General features: G+C 31.5%; 1 protein-coding gene across 2 annotated transcripts in view; it reads left to right on the top strand.

Moving 5' to 3' along the window:
* The window catches only part of LOC106880955 (neuronal acetylcholine receptor subunit alpha-10), a 608,885-nt gene extending 601,472 nt beyond the window's left edge, over nt 1–7,413 (top strand). For both annotated transcript variants that reach the window (XM_089349378.1, XM_089349377.1), the window contains 2 exons: nt 5,135–5,307; nt 6,666–7,413. In XM_089349378.1, coding sequence (XP_089205504.1) covers nt 5,135–5,307; nt 6,666–7,118 — 626 coding nt within the window. In that variant the 3' untranslated portion in view covers nt 7,119–7,413. The remainder of the gene's footprint in view (nt 1–5,134; nt 5,308–6,665) is intronic.
* The last annotated feature ends 12,161 nt before the right edge of the window (nt 7,414–19,574 follow it).

Here is a 19,574-nt window from a genome sequence, read left to right as displayed (position 1 = left end):
GTGTGTACTCTTTTACTTGTTTCAGTCATTTTGACTGTGGCCATGCTGGAGCACCACCTTTAGTCGAACAAATCGACCTCTGGACTTATTCTACGTAAGCCTAATACTTATTTTATCGGTCTTTTTTGCTGAACCGTTAAGTTTCGGGGACGTAAACACACCAACATCGGTTATCAAGCGACGGTGGCGGGAGAAACACAGACACACAAATACATAAATACATATATATGTGTGTGTGTGTGTGTGTGTGTGTGTGTGTGTGTACTCTTTTACTTGTTTCAGTCATTTTGACTGTGGCCATGCTGGAGCACCACCTTTAGTCGAGCAAATCGACCTCTGGACTTATTCTACGTAAGCCTAATACTTATTCTTTTATTTGCTTCAGTCATTTGACTTCGACCATGCTGGAGTACCTACCGCCTTCAAGGTTTTTTTTTTTTTAGTCGAACAAATCGATCCCAGAACTTATTTTTTAAGCCTAATACTTACTCTATCGACATCTCTGTCGAACCACTATGTTACGGGGATATAAACACACCAACACCGGTTGTCAAACGATGATGGGGAAGACAGACACGCACACGCACACATTTACATATATTTAGGATGAGACACGTGTTATTTGGTCTCTAATTTATATGTTAATGCTTTGGCGTATCCTCTTATGAGAACTTCGCCTTGAAAATTATTTTATTTGCTAATTAAAGTTCGAAACCTGAGGCCCGGCTGTAAAACATGGTAAATGTTTTTATTTTTCATTCCTTTCGAAATTGCTCTTAACTGTGGTTTGGATTGTTTTACTGTTCTTTCTAGTATGTTAGGCAACCTGTTAAGGCTCGCCTCTTTGTGTTTAAATGTGCAATAATTTATATATAGATATATATATATATATATATGCATACGATGGGCTTCATTTAGTTTCCGTCTACCAAACCCACTCACAATGCTTTGGCCACCCCGAGGCTATAGTAGAAAATACTTGCCCAATGTGCCACGCAGTGGGACTGAACCCAGGACCATGACGTTGGGAAGCAAGTTTCTTACCCCACAGCCACACCGTACCCGACCTTGCACGAGTTTATTTTCACTTTAAAAAGATACATAAATACGTTATATTTCGGATAAATTACTTTAAAGTAAAAACACCGATAATCTTCAATTGGTCCAGCAATGTCGATTCAATCAGAATGTCGAATCCAAGTCAGGTAGAAGACCGTTCAAGTTTAGCTTCATAAAAATGCCAACAATAAACAAACGTAGGATCTAAAATACTATTTTACACATATTCTTTTCCAGGAATACATGCATTTTTACAAAACACTATACTAATTTACATAATTACTCAAAAGGAATTATTTTGAAAAAAAAATGTTTTGTGAGAAAATTAAAGAATTTAAGTGTTAGCTTTTACACTCACGGTTTTTTTTTTTTTGGTTTTTTTTTTCATCTTTTCAGAAATTCTTTTATTTAATTTGTGTTTATGAATTTGTTTTGGAAGATTCCTGGTGTGAAATCACGTGTTGAAACAGATATCGTTATATTTTTTTTCTTGCCAAATAAACACACGCACTATATATTCGTTCTTCACTCGTTTATTATTGTTCTTATTTTATGTCCATTGTCTGGAAATCTTTCGTCACACATCCTGTGACTACTCAACGACTTCCCATCTCTCGTGTCTCTTGTTCTGTTTAGTCCATTCTGCCCTTTTAGAAAGACAGAATGGACTAAAAAGCACAGGGAGACACACGTGAGATGGAAGGTTGCTAAACAGAACAGCAGAAGACACGTGGGATGGAAAGCCACTGAAGATGTCACAGGTGTGTGACGAAAGATTTCCAGACAATAGACATAAAATAATAACAGTAATAAACAAGTGAAGAATATAGAGTGCGTGTATTTATTTGGCCAGAAAAAAGTGACAATCTCGAAATACAAAATAATATTTTAAAAAGAATATATCAATTTACACAATTATACAAAATTAATAATTTGTTTACTCAGTAATTTCCTTCTATTGTGCGGTACTTGGAAGTACACAATGTCCTCAGTTTTGCTGTCACATGGCTTATGATCATATTGTGAAGCGCTCCCATCTGAAAAATTTCAGGTATTTATCATACAACATAGAATATGCACACATATATTCGCATTTTCATTGAGAAGGTTTACGAATGTATATTGTGCTCGTGGGTGCAGGTGCGCGCGTGCGTATGTATGCCAGAGTATATGTGTGTCTGCATGTATGTTTTTGTCTGCATGTATGTTTTTGTCTGCATATATATGTGTGTGTGTGTGTGTGTATACTGATATATATATATATATATATATATATATATATATATATATATATATATATAGGGTCATCCCATGAATAATGCAATTTTTTCAATTGCATGAACTAAAAGTCGGAGTGGAACGGGATAAACTACCTGCATGAACTTGCTACAAAAGCAGGTAGTAATTATACCATGTACTTATTCTTAGTGCAAGTTTTGAAGAGTGCAGTTCGATTTTAATGTTTTCAAATGGAAGTGACAAAGGAAACGGGGGAAGAGGGAAGAGACGGGAGAAGAGGGTGAGAGAGACGGGAGAAGAGGGTGAGAGAGACGGGGGAAGAGGGGGGAGAGACGGGGGAAGAGGGGAGAGAGACGGGGAAGAGGGGGAGAGACGGGGGAAGAGGGGGAGAGAGACGGGGGAAGAGGGGGAGAGAGACGGGGAGGAGGGGGGAGAGACGGGGGAAGAGGGGGAGAGACGGGAGAAGAGGGGGAGAGAGACGGGGAAGAGGGGAGAGAGACGGGGGAAGAGGGGAGAGAAGGGGGTTAGATAAATAGATAGATAGATAGATAGATAGATAGATAGATAGATAGATAGATAGATGAGTATGTGTGCCTATGTGCATGGATATGGGTGTATATATATATATATATATAGAGAGAGAGAGATTCAAATAATATTGATAGATGATGATGATGATGATGATGATGGCGACGACCCTCCTCATTTTTTCACCAAAACAGGGGCTAATGGCAATTTGAAAGTGGTATAATTAGTCCATGAAGATGGTTGTCGAATGAAATATAAGAAGAGCAAAAGGATGAAAAAACAGGAATGAACGAAAGTACTTGGAATAAAGAGAATAAAGAACTTAAGAAAGAATACTATTGATTTGGAAGGTCGATATTTTCGCTGGAAAGTAATTGTCTTTAGATTTACGTTAGTTTCCGACGAATGTAGTGGAAACGGAGGACGAAAACATATATTTTCTCATCTCTCAAACAGCTTCTCTTTCAATGCCTCCTACTTTCTTTCTGTCACTTACTAAGTGTGTATGTATATAGATATATATATATATATAAGAATGTATACTCAATATTCATTTGTTTTCCAAAATTATTTATATATACATATATCGAGAGAGAAAGAGAGAGAGAGAGAGAGAGAGAGAGAGAGAGAGAGAGAGAGAGAGAGAGAGATAAGATATGTATATATGCATATATACATACGTATACGTACATACTTACATGTATGTGTATACATAAGAGAAAGGAAAGGAGAAAACGAAAGAGTAAAAGGATAGAATAATGAGAGAAGAGGGGGTAAAAGAAAAAGAGAAAGGAAGAGAGAAAAAACGAAAGAACAAAAGGAAGAATAGAGAGTCGCATCACAATTATTAAGATAAAACTAACTTGGAAAAGCATGTGTAGCATTCAATCACATAATAATATATATATATATGCGTATACGTACATACATGTATACGTATACACATATGTATATATGGGCACAGGACGTCACAAAACATTATTTATATTATTATATGATTGAACGACACGCATCCTTTTCCAGGTAAGTTTTATCCTAATAATTCTGATGCGACTCTCTATTCTTCCTATTACTCTTTCGCTTTTTTCTCTCTTCTTTCTCTTATTCTTTTATCTCTTCTTCTCCCACTATTCTATCCTTTCACTCTTTCGTTTTCTCCCCCTCTTACTAGCCTAGGAGGCTAGTAAACTAATCTATAAATCTGGTCGTGTGTGCATGAATGCTTTTAATTCTTTGACTTCTTCCATAGCAAAAATGGTGAAGAATAATATTTTGAATGTTTGAAAAATCTTGCGTTACTTACAGGGGAAATATTTACAAAGTGTATATTCTTTGCCCGAAGAGCCCAGCTTTTCGAGATTTCTACGTAGGCATTTAATGGCAAAAACCTGCTGCCATGAACAACCCCTCCTTCGCACCTCTATTTGTCCTTGATTATTTATGAATGAGCACAGAGTACGAAAACCAACCATATATATTGCAAGCAGAATTCGAGAATGAACAACGAATTCTAGCATTAAATATTTAAACACATAATTATTAAATTCTAAAAATACATTGAAGAGAGTAGAAAGATGGAATAAATTTAAAATTCCAAATTTTATTTTATTCACCTAGTGCCATTATATTAATAGTTAAGTTGATATAAGACTAATTCTATTTATTTTCGGATCCTAAAGAAAGCTTCAAGATACACACCTTTTAAACAGTTATTGCAGAGATATTGAACAAGTTCTTGGACAGTAACTGAACGAATCTATGATGCGGTGGAATATTAATGTGTGTTTGTATTTGTATGAATCTTTCTATTTCAGTCTTTGAATTCTTGCTATAAATGGGATTGTTTTTAACAAAGGAATAAAATTTGATGGTTGAAAAATTAGGCAATAATAACGACATGTTATATATTGAATTTTAGAAGTCCTTAATATTTTCACTACCTATAGAGAGAATTTGCGTATATTGTGTTTGCTAGTTAGTTACCCTGCCTGAAAAATATTTTATTTTATGAGAAAAATCAAATAACTAGAACAAATGTCAAAAATTAAGGGTCAAATTTTAAAGAATCCTTGAAATACCAGTAATTCAATATAAGAGCTAACCAAATTTTCGAATTACATTGCAATGAACCATTTCTTGTTTTCTTGGTTTCAAATATCTTAAAACATCCTTCAAACTGAATATCAAAACTGCATTAATCTCATTGTTATCCGGATCAAGACGAACAGCAAAGGCTTGAGAATTTTATTTTCTCCTCTGCCACAAATGTTACTAACAAAAAAATATCTTTTTATTTTTTCTATTTCAGGTATCTATTTAACAGTCATTATGGCTCTGACTTCATTGTCTGTAATTTTGGCTGTTATCGTATCCAATATCAATAACCGAGGATTCCATCAGAAAAAGTTACCATCGTGTGTCCTAACGTTTATTACTCTCACCTCAAAATTGGTTTGTTATAAGTTGGAATATATTCACAAGGTGAGTGAACACCAACTGAACATACTGTTTATTATTATTATTATTATTATTATTATTATTATTATTATTATTATTATTATTATTATTATTATTAACCGGTCGGCGAAGTAGCAAAATTGGTAGAGCATCAGAATAAATACTTTACGGTACATGCGCTAGTCTCAAATTATTGATCCCGCCTTGAAGATAGATTTAGAACAAATTTTTAAAAAAGCTGACGGTTAAACAAACAGACACAGTTATAACCACGCGTAGTTACATTTTGAGAAACACAAAAGAAAAACTTACGAAACCACTAGCTTAAAGGACAATAACAAAATATCAGCAGCAACCCAACTTCCGCTAGAGTTACAAACCAAAAGGAAGTAATAGACATTAGTCAGCTCCAGAAGAGGAAAAGATGTGGAAAGGTTATGTTACCAAATATATGGTCTTCTGATCAAAGTATTTACTTAAAATAAGATAAATAGAAAATTGAAGCTTCCATATGCTTCGATTAGAAGAGCTGGAGAAAGATTTAATCAATGTGTGGAAAGGTGTGTTTCGTTGACCGAAGCAGGTTATGTGAAAACACATGTACTGCGATACATTCCCTTCACCAGCTAGCGACTGGAGATAACAAAACATTCAAATTCTTCTCACAGCATCTCACCCTCCAGCTATTGTACCCCGTCATCGATACAACCATTTTACTAAACCAATGGAAGCTGCAAGCGGCAACGGTTATTTTGTTTTGATATTTGCTGAAAATTTATTTTTCATTTTTAGCCTTGGTTTTTTTTTTCCACATGCTTGTATTTCTGTGACATCCACTTTGCTTTCTTCTATAGTTCGTAAATCACTGCTCTGCTTTTCCTCCTAAGTCTAATGTCAAACAGGTAAGACAGCATAAGACTAGCTACAAATTCACGATATCCTAGCTTCTGCGAGATGTACACTGGGATTTTAACTTTCTACACTACGAAACTGGATGTAGCAAACAACAAAGATTTTATGCCCTAGATTTACTGCGCCACATGAATTAATTTAAAGATAAAGAACGCTATCGTTTTAAATTGATTATTGATACATCACCAAGGCGACGATCTGGCAGAATCGTTCGCATGCCGAAAAAATGCTTAGTGACATTTCTTTCGGTTTTCCTTTCTGAGTTCAAATGCCACCGAAGTCAATTTTGCTTTTCATCTTTTCGGATTCGATAAAATTAAGTTCTAGTCAAGACTGAGTCCGATGTAATCGTCTAACCCCTTCCCTCAAAATTTCATGCCTTATGCCTTTTGTAGACAGAATTATAAAAAACATCGTTATATACTCTCATTTGAATATACTTGCTAATTGTTATCCTTTTTTATTGCCAGGTAAAATATGAAGAAATAAAGTCCTCTTCATTCCAAGTGGTTGTTAAACGAAACAAGAAGAAATACACTCGGGCACATCCGAGTGAATCTGGGTGCAATCTCATAGAGTTCGAAAGCAATGATCAGACTGCATATTCAAGTCGCGCGGTCGAAGACAGCAACTTAACACATCGAGGCACTCACAGAACTAAAGGCGTGCAGGTATCTTGCGGATCAGAGAGTCCGCGTTCATGGGAAGCCGAAGAGATACTCGCGAAACTACAGATTCTGCTCAACAGAGAAGAAGAGAAACTACATGAACTAGCCTTAATGAAACAATGGCAGGAAGTTGCTGAAGTCGTTGACCGCTTACTGTTCTGGATGTTTGTGCTTTCCACTTTGTTCTGTTCACTTTCCATACTTGTCTTCATACCGATGACCAAGTCAAAACAAGCGATTGACATTGAAGAATGAAATACAAATATAATAGGAGGAAAACATTTAAACTTATGTTTGTATTCAGAATCATATATAATGTAATGAAAGTGTATATATATGTACATATACGTATATAAATATATGTATATATACATATATTCCTAAATACATATATGCATGCATACATATATTCACCTGTATATACACACATATAAATACACCTATCTGTGTGCACATATACGTGTGCCTATGTTCTTGCACGCACTGACATATAAACTTAGCTCGGAAGAACATTCTTCAAAATAGATCGGATTTAATCGCCCACAAGACAAATATGAAAAGAAATAAATCTCTTAATTGAAACTTCAAGCTACAAACTTTGTTTCTATGTGACAGACATGAAAAACAAGGAATACACATACGTAATGAAATCATGGAAAATGCAACCACAAAATCAATAATAATAATGATGATGATGATGATGATGATGATGATTATAATCATATTACTATTACTATGAATAATATTATTACCATTTTTATTATCGCCATTTTGGTAGTAATATTGATGATTGATGATGATGATGATCAACATTATTATGTTCATGATAACGAAGTATATAATGATTAACACTTCACATGAACTATATCTTATTGCAAAAAAAAAAAAGAAGCGAAATATGGTGTGGACATGTCAAATTCCATCATCGCATCAAACAAGATTTGAAACTATATGAATCAATTGGGGTTTTTTTTTGTATTTTTTGTTGTTGTCTGTTTCCATTTTAATTTTATCCGTGAAAATTAAATTAGTACAGTATAATGCATGTTACCGTGAGATGCATACAAAGATGTATCTATGTATATATAACTATGCATGTTTTTATACATAGATTTATTAATGTATGTGCATGAAGAAATAATGTGCTAAATATAAACAAATATTTATTTGCATTGAGAGAGTATATATATATATATACATTCATTTCTACGTGTGTATATATATATACACATATGCTTATATAGTATGCGTATATTATATGTTTATATTATACATATAATATACGTATTTATATCTGTATATATATATATATATATATATATATATATATGTATGTATTCATTTCTACGTGTGTGTGTATATGTATATATATATATATATATATATATATATATATATATATATATATATATATATATATATATATATATATATATACATACAGTTATATACATATAAGTATATATATATAATATAATATAATATAATATCATGTAATATAGTATAATATGATTGTATAATATGTATATATATATGCGCACATATTCACATATATAATATGTGTGTGTGTATGTATATATATATATATATATATATGTGTGTGTGTGTGTGTGTGTGTATGTATATATATATATATGTGTGTGTGTCTGTGTGTGTCTGTGTGTATGCATATATATATATATACTCATATGCATATGTATATATATGTGTGTATATATGTACATGTATATATATATGTATATATATATGTATATATATATATATATTTGTATATATATACATATATATGCATATATATATATATATATATATATATACATATATATACATGTATATATATGTATATATATATACATACATACATACATACATACATGCATACATATACATGCATACGTATACATGTGTGTACAGAATTATATCTAATAATTACAAACGTATAAAGAGTCTTACAAACATTTTACGGGACAGTTCAAAATTACACATGTTCAATTTTCGAACGAACTCTGTTCTTCCATAGTGGATTTTATTTATACACATTACACTGACGCACATCAATAGTATAATTACACAAAGTAATGTGTAATCCTGAAATACTGTAATTGCATGAAATTATGCGAAGTGGTTTTGAACTTGGGATATTGTTATACACTTCATACCTCGGCATTAACTAGATGATTTATTGAATAGTAAATGTCAAATGTGCATATATCCAACCAAAATGGTTATAAACTCTTTCAAAAAAATTTTTAAATCAAGAAATCATATTGCATTATATACATCGACTTTAATGAGCAACCGTTGTAGAAGACATATCGTAACCACGTAATCTAAACAAATAAATTAGAATTCTTTACGATGATCGTTGAGAAATTAAACGGATTTGGCTATGAATAAAGGTAATTTGGAATGTTGTGAAACAATGATCTGTTTACTCATGATTTTCGTTTTTCATTATAACTTCACTACAAAAATATTTGTAAGTTGTTTCTATGCTATGCTTAGTGTTAACAAATTTAACAGATTTGTTTTAGTGGTCTCTTAAAAAAGAACTACAGTTATAAATTAGCATATATGAATGAATATATACATTGTACATATTTATACATTTATATGTCTATTGTTGCATCATTATTTCGCAACGTTTATACTCAAAATTATTACTACACGTATATATTTTTTTTTCTTTTTGACACAATATATAAAAACACCAGCATAAATGAAAGACCGACGAAAATAAATTTGAGTGTATATATATATATATAAAGAATATACATGTTCACATATATACGCATATATATATATATATATGTATATATATATATATATATATATATATATATATATATATATATATATATATATATATATATATATATATATATATATATATATATGCTTATATAAATATATATATGTGTGTGTATATATATATATATATATATACTTGAATGTGACTATTTCTGCGTATAAATATATTTAAACATATACATGATATATACGCATATATACAGGCACATACACACACACACACACACACACACACACACACACACATACATATATATATATATATATATGGTACGGGTAGTGTATTACAGGATATTGCTTGAACTGTTTTCTGTGGTTTTAGTGTCTTACAATCGTAATATGAATTTCAATTATTGTATATTTGTAAATCAACCACATATGCTCACAAAACCAGCATACAAACACACATGTACATATGTGAATAAATGTACATATGCATACGAATACAGATACACACATAAAAACACACACATACACACACATATAAATTCCATATGGGCTATAGCCTTGGAGTTTACTTTATAAAGCCCATACACTTGTATCGGCTGTCAGATATTATCATCGAGCGAAGATGGATCGCTTCATTGATGACATATCTGAAAATTTGTAACTATCTGTTGAGTTTATATAAACATTTACCAGGGGAATGGAGTAATCAGCTCGCTTTATTGCATAATTCAACAATTGTTTCATCTACGATTTACCAGAAGTTGATTACAGGAATATTATTTTATAATATATGAAATAATATACCGAGTCAGTATTATTCCAAAAATACTGGAAAATATCGGCACTTCAGGTCTATGTATAAACCTAAATGTTGAATAAGCCGCAATTTTTCAAAAATATATAACCCATGTTGATGTCATTTCCTTAGCATATCAATAGTTAAAACAATAACAAATACACGAATCCAAACTAACCGGTCAGAAAATAGGGGAATTAAAGAGAAGAAAAAATGGAAAATAAATAAATAAATGAACAGATTCAGTGTAATGAGATAACGTCTTTGTTTCTTCGGACTTATACATTTATTAAAAGATAGCGTCTTCTTTACAGTCATTAGGGTGGCTGACCGCACGACTTAGCATTTATTTAGTAATTTGATACTGTTCTCTGTTACCCACAGCTAACTGTTAAGAGCTTTACACCATCAATTGATTCAGTAGCGGACTGCTAGTAAAACTATTTATGACATTTACCCACTCACACAAACATACAAACATATTTTTTAGGCAGAAATGATGTCATTGTTAAGATGTATTTTTTAAACATAATAAACTAAATTAAATGATGTAAAATATTCATGATGTATAATTTTAGAGAATATTCAAGATGTATGATTTTGGAAACAAAGATTTTTGTCTTATATACTATATCTGTTCATTTACTTTTTTATTGTGTTGATTCAAAAGTTTTGCAATATCTTGGTAATTCATTTGCTTTATTCAAGTTACAACAAAAGCTGACGAACATCAAAAATAGAGATCATCGTGTTGCACAGTTTAAAGCCACCTTTCTGCTAGGTCTTTGATCCCATTATTACTTGTTCAGATCCATGGCTCACTTCTTGCGCTCGCGAGGCTTCATCAACCAAGAGGAGGTGGAAGTTTCAATGAAAAAGTCCTTCACCTTGAAGGACAAGAACTGGGATCAAAGAACTGGAAAAAAGATGGCTTGAAACGTTGTATTACGATGGCCTCTACTTTGAATGCTGGACTGCTTTGTTGTAACTTGACGAATAAAGCAAATAAGTTACCAAAATATTACAAAAGGTTTGACTCAACACAATATTCATGAGTTTATTTTCTATTTACTTTCTCGCTTTTTTTAATTTCTTGTATTCCCTGACCTGTTATTTTGGATTTGTGATTTATTTTAAGTATGTTTTTGTTTTAATTATTGATACGATAATGGTTTCAAATTTTGACTCAAAGGCCAGCAGTTTCAAGGAAAGGAAGAAGTTCAAACCCAGTTCTTTACTCGTACATCCCAAAAGGATGAAAGTTAAAGTCGATCTCAGCTGAATTTGAACACAGAATCTACATACGGATGAAAAGCCACCAAGCATTTTATCCGTCGTGATAACAGTTCTGCCAGCTCACCGCTCTAGATTATTGATATGCTAAGGATATGATATGAGCAACTTCAATGAAGATTATTTATTTTTGTAAAATTGTGGCTTATTCAGCATTTCGATTTCTACATAGACCTAAAGTACCGATATTTTCAAGTATTGTCGGAATAATACTGATTCGATATATTATTTCATACCTTATTTTATAATATTCTTATAATCAACTTCGGGTAAAGCGTAGCTGAAACAATTGTCGAATTATGAAATAAAACGAGTTGGTGACTCAGTTTCTTTGTTAATGTGTGTGTATATACATACATACGTACATACATAATATATATATATATACATACATATATATATACATATATATATATATGTGTACACACATATATATATATATATACACACACACACACACACACACACACACACACACACACACATATACATACATACATATATATATATATATATATATATATATATATATATATATATATATATATATATATATATATATATATATATATATATATATATATATACATATATAAAAGGCAAATAAGAAAATCGAGAAGATAAACAATCGACAAACATCAGCCAGTAAACATTCAATTATATCTATTTATTAATTGATTACAAACATACGTGTAAGTGATCCAAGTAAACGAATGAAATAAGTCGATAAATACGTAAACAGATATATATAGAAATAAATGAATAATGATAATAGAGTGTGCAAATACTAAACTCTTACAGCCGTTTCTACCATGAGGCTGCCAATTCTTCCAAGTTATCCTCATCATGTCAGTGATATACAGGGATGAACAAACATTGAACAGGGATTGGACAATGGTTGAACCACAAGGCTTCTTCAGAGAGTCCAAAGTGATAACAATAGTAATACTAATGATGGGTATAACGTCAATACTATCAATAATAAAAATTATTACCCTAATAATAGCAGTAGACCAAAGAACAATAATCCTAATCATGAGAACGAAGGAAACGATACTGTCTGGCTAATACTATCATATGCTATGCAATAAGAATAGGTTATAGTCTGACACATAACCTGGCTACTATCATCTCCATGAATAATTAAAAAAAACTTAACACCTTCTACTTAAATAGAAAATATAACAGCAGTAATACACACACTAATAATAATAAAATAATAAAAGGGCTGATTACTACCTAGCTCAGATACCAGGAAACCCCAAAATGGCTGAAGTTCAAAAGATAGTGCTCATGGGAACTGCCCATATCCTACGTAAAATACTGTCTATGTGATCTCAAATTTTAAAATATTCTCCAGAACAACACTACAAATTCAAATATATGGTACCCTAGGCATAACACCTACATGAACTTCTAACTTGTTGTCTCTTGAGGTCTCTGGGTGAGACTTGGATCCAACTTGTACAAATGCAAAACAAAAGTCAAACATAAAATAATAATAATAATGATGATGATAATGGTAGTAGTACCAATAATTGTCGGAGCCCTGGGAACAGTGAGTAAAAATCTTGAGAAGTACATGGAACAAATAGGGGCTGTAATAAGGGTGGAACACTTGCAGAAAACAGCTTTGCTTGGAACCGTTCGATTACTCCAGAAGGTGCTCGAAAAATAAGGAGTGTTACCTTAGTTCACTGGTAGTGAACAGCTGACACCGTAGTACATCTCTAGCGTTAGAAGCTGTGCAAATGCAATAATAATAATAATAATAATAATAATAATAATAATAATAATAATAATAATAATAATAATAATAATAATAATAACAACACTAATCATAGCAATAGTAATTATACCGCACCTAAAGATATCCCCAATATACATACTAACCATACCAGTGTAGACCCCGCACAACAGTATAGATCTTGTGATTGTAAAGATAGTAATGATTGTATCTTTAGTAATAGAAAAGAAATAGTTTACCAATGTGTAGTGAGTACTCAATCGAGTAATAAGGTATATGTGGGGGCCACCCAAAACCACATGAAATGTAGACTAAATCATCATCTGCATACCTTCAGAAACAGAAATAGAAGGACTTCAACTGGTTTAAGTAACTATATTTGGGACCTCAAAGATAAGGGTATTAGCTATGAGCTACATTGGAAAATCTTAGCCTCAGCACCTTCGTATCATGTAAAGAATAAAATGCTTGTTGTGTGTAAGTGAGATTCTTTTTATATTAAAGGCCTATTTTCCTGTACTTAACAATAAAAAAGAGAGAAATGTTTTTTTCCTTCATAAGGCTAAGCTCACTTTCTCTAAATATCATTAATATTAACTGTTATTGGTGCGAGTGTCTCCTTTAATAATAATACTATTTCCCTAATCTAAATACTATATATTGCCATCCTTTCTTAAAATATGTGTGAGACAACTTTCTCTACATACTCCATACACTCTATATACCCTATATATTATTCTCTTTATAAATAAACTTACACCTTGCTTATAGATATATATGTGTGTGTGTGTGTGCGTGTGTGTGTGTGTGCGTGTATAAATATATATATATGTCTTGTGTGAGTGTGTGTGTATGTGTGTGTGTATACATAGATATAAATGTTTTTACTAAGTTTTTTTTTTTAATTTGCATAGCATATGGTAATATTAGCCAGACAGTATCGTTTCCTTTGTTCGCATGATTAGGATTATTGTTCTTTGGTCTATTGCTATTATTAGGGTAATAATTTTTATTATTAATAGTATTGACGTTATACCCATCATTAGTATTACTATTGTTATCACTTTGGACTCTCTGAAGAAGCCTTGTGGTTCAATCATTGTCCAATACTTGTTCAATGTTTGTTCATCCCTGTATATCACTGACATGATGAGGGTAACTTGGAAGATTTGGTAGCTTCATAGTAGAAACGGTTGTAAGAGTTTCGTATTTGTACACTCTATTATTATTCATTTATTTCTATATATATATCTGTTTACTTATTTATTGACTTATTTCATTCGTTTATTTGGATCACTTACACATATGTTTGTAATCAACTAATAAATAGATATAATTGAATGTTTACTGGCTGATATTTGTCGATTGTTTATCCTCTCCATTTTCCTATTTGCCTTATAAACCCTGGGTAAATTTCTAATTTACCTCTACCTGTACATATTATTCAGTTGCGATATTGCCATGCAATAGTAAGCACTTGGTTATAAATACGTAGGTATTTAATATCCCTTAGATGGTTACTTAACCTCTAACTCATACAGACATAAATATATATATATATATATATATATATATATATATATATATATATATATATATATATATATATATATATATATATATATATATATATATATATATATGTACATATATGTATGTATACATGCATATGCTCATATATCATTTGTATTATATATATATATATATATATATATATATATATATATATAAACACAAATACACTACCGAATTTCTGACGGCTGACGGTCGGTTACTTCTTTAAATTCGGTAATCTGGACATAATTTTGTGAGTACATTTATTTCTGAATCCATTTGTAGTAGCTTTTTTCCTGGTTACCCATCATGGCGCATATTTGCGTATTCGCTAATAACATATCACGAAGGGAGCACACACTCCCTTAGCTTATGTATAATAATATAATGATGTAAATATTCTAAACGAAAACTAATACCGCATATTACCCCATTAAGGAATCGCTTCTGTGAAGAGCAAGTTAATAGATAACTTACTCTCGCTGCAGAGAGAATACAGTATCCTCTCATGGAAGATAAAAAAAATAAATATATGCGCTTCACAGTTTCAAGAGAGTGTCTGGTGTGGATCCAGCAGGTGGGAGATCAGCGTGTGGCATTAGATTCTGTTTTAAATGCTTGCGCTTTAATGTTGCTGAAAGGTTAAAAGAATGTTCCCAACTTTATAACATGTTTCTATTGAAAATATAAAAAAAAAAAAAGGTGTATCCTGAAAGTTTTGGAAGCGAATAGTTATTAACAACGTAGTAGCAGCCTTCTAAGAATTTACTCAGAGTTATTATAAGGTCATTTCTTATAGCAATAGGGATAATTTAGTACAGATCTAGAGCCTTGGATGCTGGAAACTTGATGTACTTGTATATATATATGTAATGTACATGTATGTGTGGGGGGATTTTATGTATATGTATGCATGTATGTATGTATGTTTGTATGTTCTCTTCTATTTTTAATTATCTAAATTCTTTCCCAATAATTTTTATTGTTAGATTTTTATTGTTGCACTTACAGATTGTATTTGTAAAGTACAAGTTAATTGGTTGGTTGCATTCTTGTTTCTGAAAACCCCTAGCTTATCCAGATTATCACATAGGCATTTACTCACAAAATTAAGTACGCCAATTATTATTGGTATAAATGCTAATTTATAATCTGTATATAGAAGCTGGAAGTTTCGAAGCAGTTGTTCGTAGTTATTCTCTTTCTCTTTGATTTTCATGTATGTATGTCTTTTCAATATTTTTATTATTATAAATCTTTCGCTGAGAAGAGATCCGGTTTCCAACAAAGACTCAAGGCTCCATCTTTGGGATGTAGTTAACACAGACAAATTCTCTTTTGGAACTTGAGGAAAGTTTCGCATATTTTTACTGTTCCACTTACAGATTGGACTTGTAATGTAGGAATCAGCCGGTCATTTTCTCTTCCTGAAAATCCCAGTGTTTCCAGATTCTCCTTTAAGCATTTACTAGCAAAACCTAGTGTATGTATGTATGTATGTATGTATGTATGTTTGCATGTTCGTTTGTAAGTATGTATGTATGTATAGGGTTATTAGTAATTTTAAATAATAACTTCTTATAACTTAAATCCAGTATATGATGGGATTAATTTGTGATAATCATTTGACAGCAGGATATAACTATTTTGTGGTTTTTAATCAAAATTTTATTATTTTATCATAAATTTGTTAGTTTTCATGATATCTATAAATTACCTCAACTCTACTTCATGGGAACATCTAAAGACAACATTTTATTAAAGTAAACGTCATTTGCTAATGCCTCATGGGCTAAGATAACTAACATGATTCAGATTATAAAAGTAAATCAGCTGCAAAGCGTATTTCTAGAACTTCAGAATCTCATTATAATTTGTTTACATAAAGATATTGTCACGTTGAAAATTAACAATCTCAGGAACATATCTTTTTAAAAATGAAATAAATTATTTCAACTATCGTTTCTAAGCAGTTTTAGTATACAAAGAAATACAGCTATCCAAACTGATAAGGACTCACAATGACGTGTGTATGTGCGTGTGTGTGTGCATTGATCAACTTTGTGTTGACAACATTGTAAAAAGAACTCGGGACATAAAGTGGCATGCGTATATTTTATTAGAAGTCATAACTTTGAAATTTAATATTTTTTTATTGTTCAGATGTTCGAAGGAGGACAGCAGTGTGATTAAGCAGAAACATGATTAGATCAGAGAACACTGAGATTTGATTTGTTGCCAAAAAAAATGGAAATAACTATAGAATATGTTACATATTTATCTTTTCATTACTATGCACAGAGATATTTTCTTGTTTGCATGTGCAAAAATACCTCATATTTTCGTCTCCTCGGTACTATGTGGGGAAAAAAATACCTGTGAGCAGAGGAGCAGCTATTGTTGCTGTAGCTTTGGTGTTAATAAATAAATGCATATAGAACCACCTTTCAGGATGTGGCAAATTCATTATGTTAGAAATAAAACGTTGTCAAGTTCAAAGTTGGAAATTCTTCAGTAAATAATGATGGTAGTGTCTGCAAGAATTTACCACTTCCGATTGTTATTAAGAAATACAAAAGAATGAGGTCGCGTCTACTAGTGCCATCAATCTAAAGGTATACATTTTCTATAACAGACAAATCGACCTTATTATTATCATCATTTATGTTTCAAACATATTTGGTTAATGAAACGTCTTTCTGTGTATATTAATGTACACATATATTGTGAGAGCTGTTTTATAATTTATTTTCAGTGAACTCATTTCTCTGTAGTTTGCAAAAGAGAGCGTAACTAGATTAAATAATATTTTAGGAATATAGATATCAATGAATAAACAGATACGGCTATTGCAATTATACTGAGAAAGAAGGTATTATTTCTTCGTATAAATTTTTTTGATCGGTTTATGCTGCTTATAGTGAAGTCTTTTGTATAACTGCAATTCACCTGAACTCTATTTCTATCAAAAATCTTATGGTATCGTTGAACTATGAGAGAATACTTATTTATAAGGTCCATGAAACACCTGACACCTTCATAACGAGCATTTAAACTAGAGGGAGAATTGTGCTATATTTCATTTCCATTGTTTGCCTTTATAAACAATATCATTTTCTGAGGTTTTCCAAAATCAATGACTCCATAAGCTACAGTCTCTCTTCTCTATAGCGTCTCTTCTCATTTTTCTCAAAATCTCCCCAACTCCCTCTATCCCCTCCATCTCTCCTTCCCTCTCATTTCTCCCTCTCTCTCTCTCTCTTTCCCTCTCTCTCCTTCCCTCTCTCCCATCCCTCTTTTCCCCTGTCTCTCCTCCCTATCACACCTCCCTCCCCCCTCTCTCTCTGAAAATTATAACGTTATTTTCAGCATTTTGCACTTTTTTAATAAAACTTTAGAATTGATGAATTCTTACAAATACCTCCACAATTCGTTGTTGAGAAAACTCCAGCCATCAACTGGATAACATATTTCATTCTCTAGATAATGTTTGTGCTATATCTTGAAAGGAAGTTTCATATCCATCCATGAAATAATACTGAAAGAAACTTCCTCAACAACAGTGTTTCCTTATATTCATGTGTATTTTACCCTTGGTACTAAAAAGACGAAACCATCTCGTTTTTCCGCACATGAACAGATGAAAATACTACGTGTTCTGCACATAGTAAGGATTGTGTGACATATTGTTTCGCTTTTAGTGACCGATCAAATCTTGCTGCACAACGGGTTAACTACATTTCAATGTGCTTACGAATACTTTTTGTTTATATTGCGCTGCAGCCCAACTTCAAAACTTCTTTTCTATGAACATTCAGAAACCTCAAAGCAATGATCAAAGTGGCTTCAGATTATTATAACAGTAACAATAACAACAATAATAATAATAATAATAATAATAATAATAATAATAATAATAATAATAATAATAATAATAATAATAATAATAATAATAATAATACAATTTCATACATATATTAATAAATACATGTATTCAAATACATAAACATATATCTTTACATACATACATACACACACACACACGCATAGAAACATACATACATATATACATACATTCATATATATATATATATATATATATATATATATATATATATATATTATTTACATCTAAATATGTTTGTGTATAGAGTTTCGTTCTAGGATCACCATTATCATTGTTCTTATTATTATTCAGTAGTCATACTTTTATCACGTGCTTTCACTGAACTACCGAGCACAGCTCTGTGTGCCTTGGGTATGTGCTGTATTTTGTTGTGATGCTCTTATAGTTACTGTATTGAAAGTGTTTTACCTAGAGTGTATGCGATGCCTAGTAGTGCAATTTTCTGTGTGTTATATATATTTGTTAGTCCTGGTGTTTTTGTTATGTATTTGTTTCAATATTTTTTTATCATACCTAATGCGCCCACTATGATAGGAATTGTTTCTGCTTTTGGACTCCACATTCGAGTTACCTCTATTTCCAGGTCATTGTATTTTGAAAGTTTCTCCATTTCTTTTAGAGAAACGTTGTCATCTGTTGGTATTGATACATCAA

The sequence above is a fragment of the Octopus bimaculoides genome, chromosome 3 (assembly GCF_046866305.1).
Source record: "Octopus bimaculoides isolate indiv1 chromosome 3, ASM4686630v1, whole genome shotgun sequence".
Taxonomy (NCBI): domain Eukaryota; kingdom Metazoa; phylum Mollusca; class Cephalopoda; order Octopoda; family Octopodidae; genus Octopus; species Octopus bimaculoides.
Note: the sequence above shows the minus strand (reverse complement) of the source record. Positions and strands in the feature narration are given on the sequence as shown.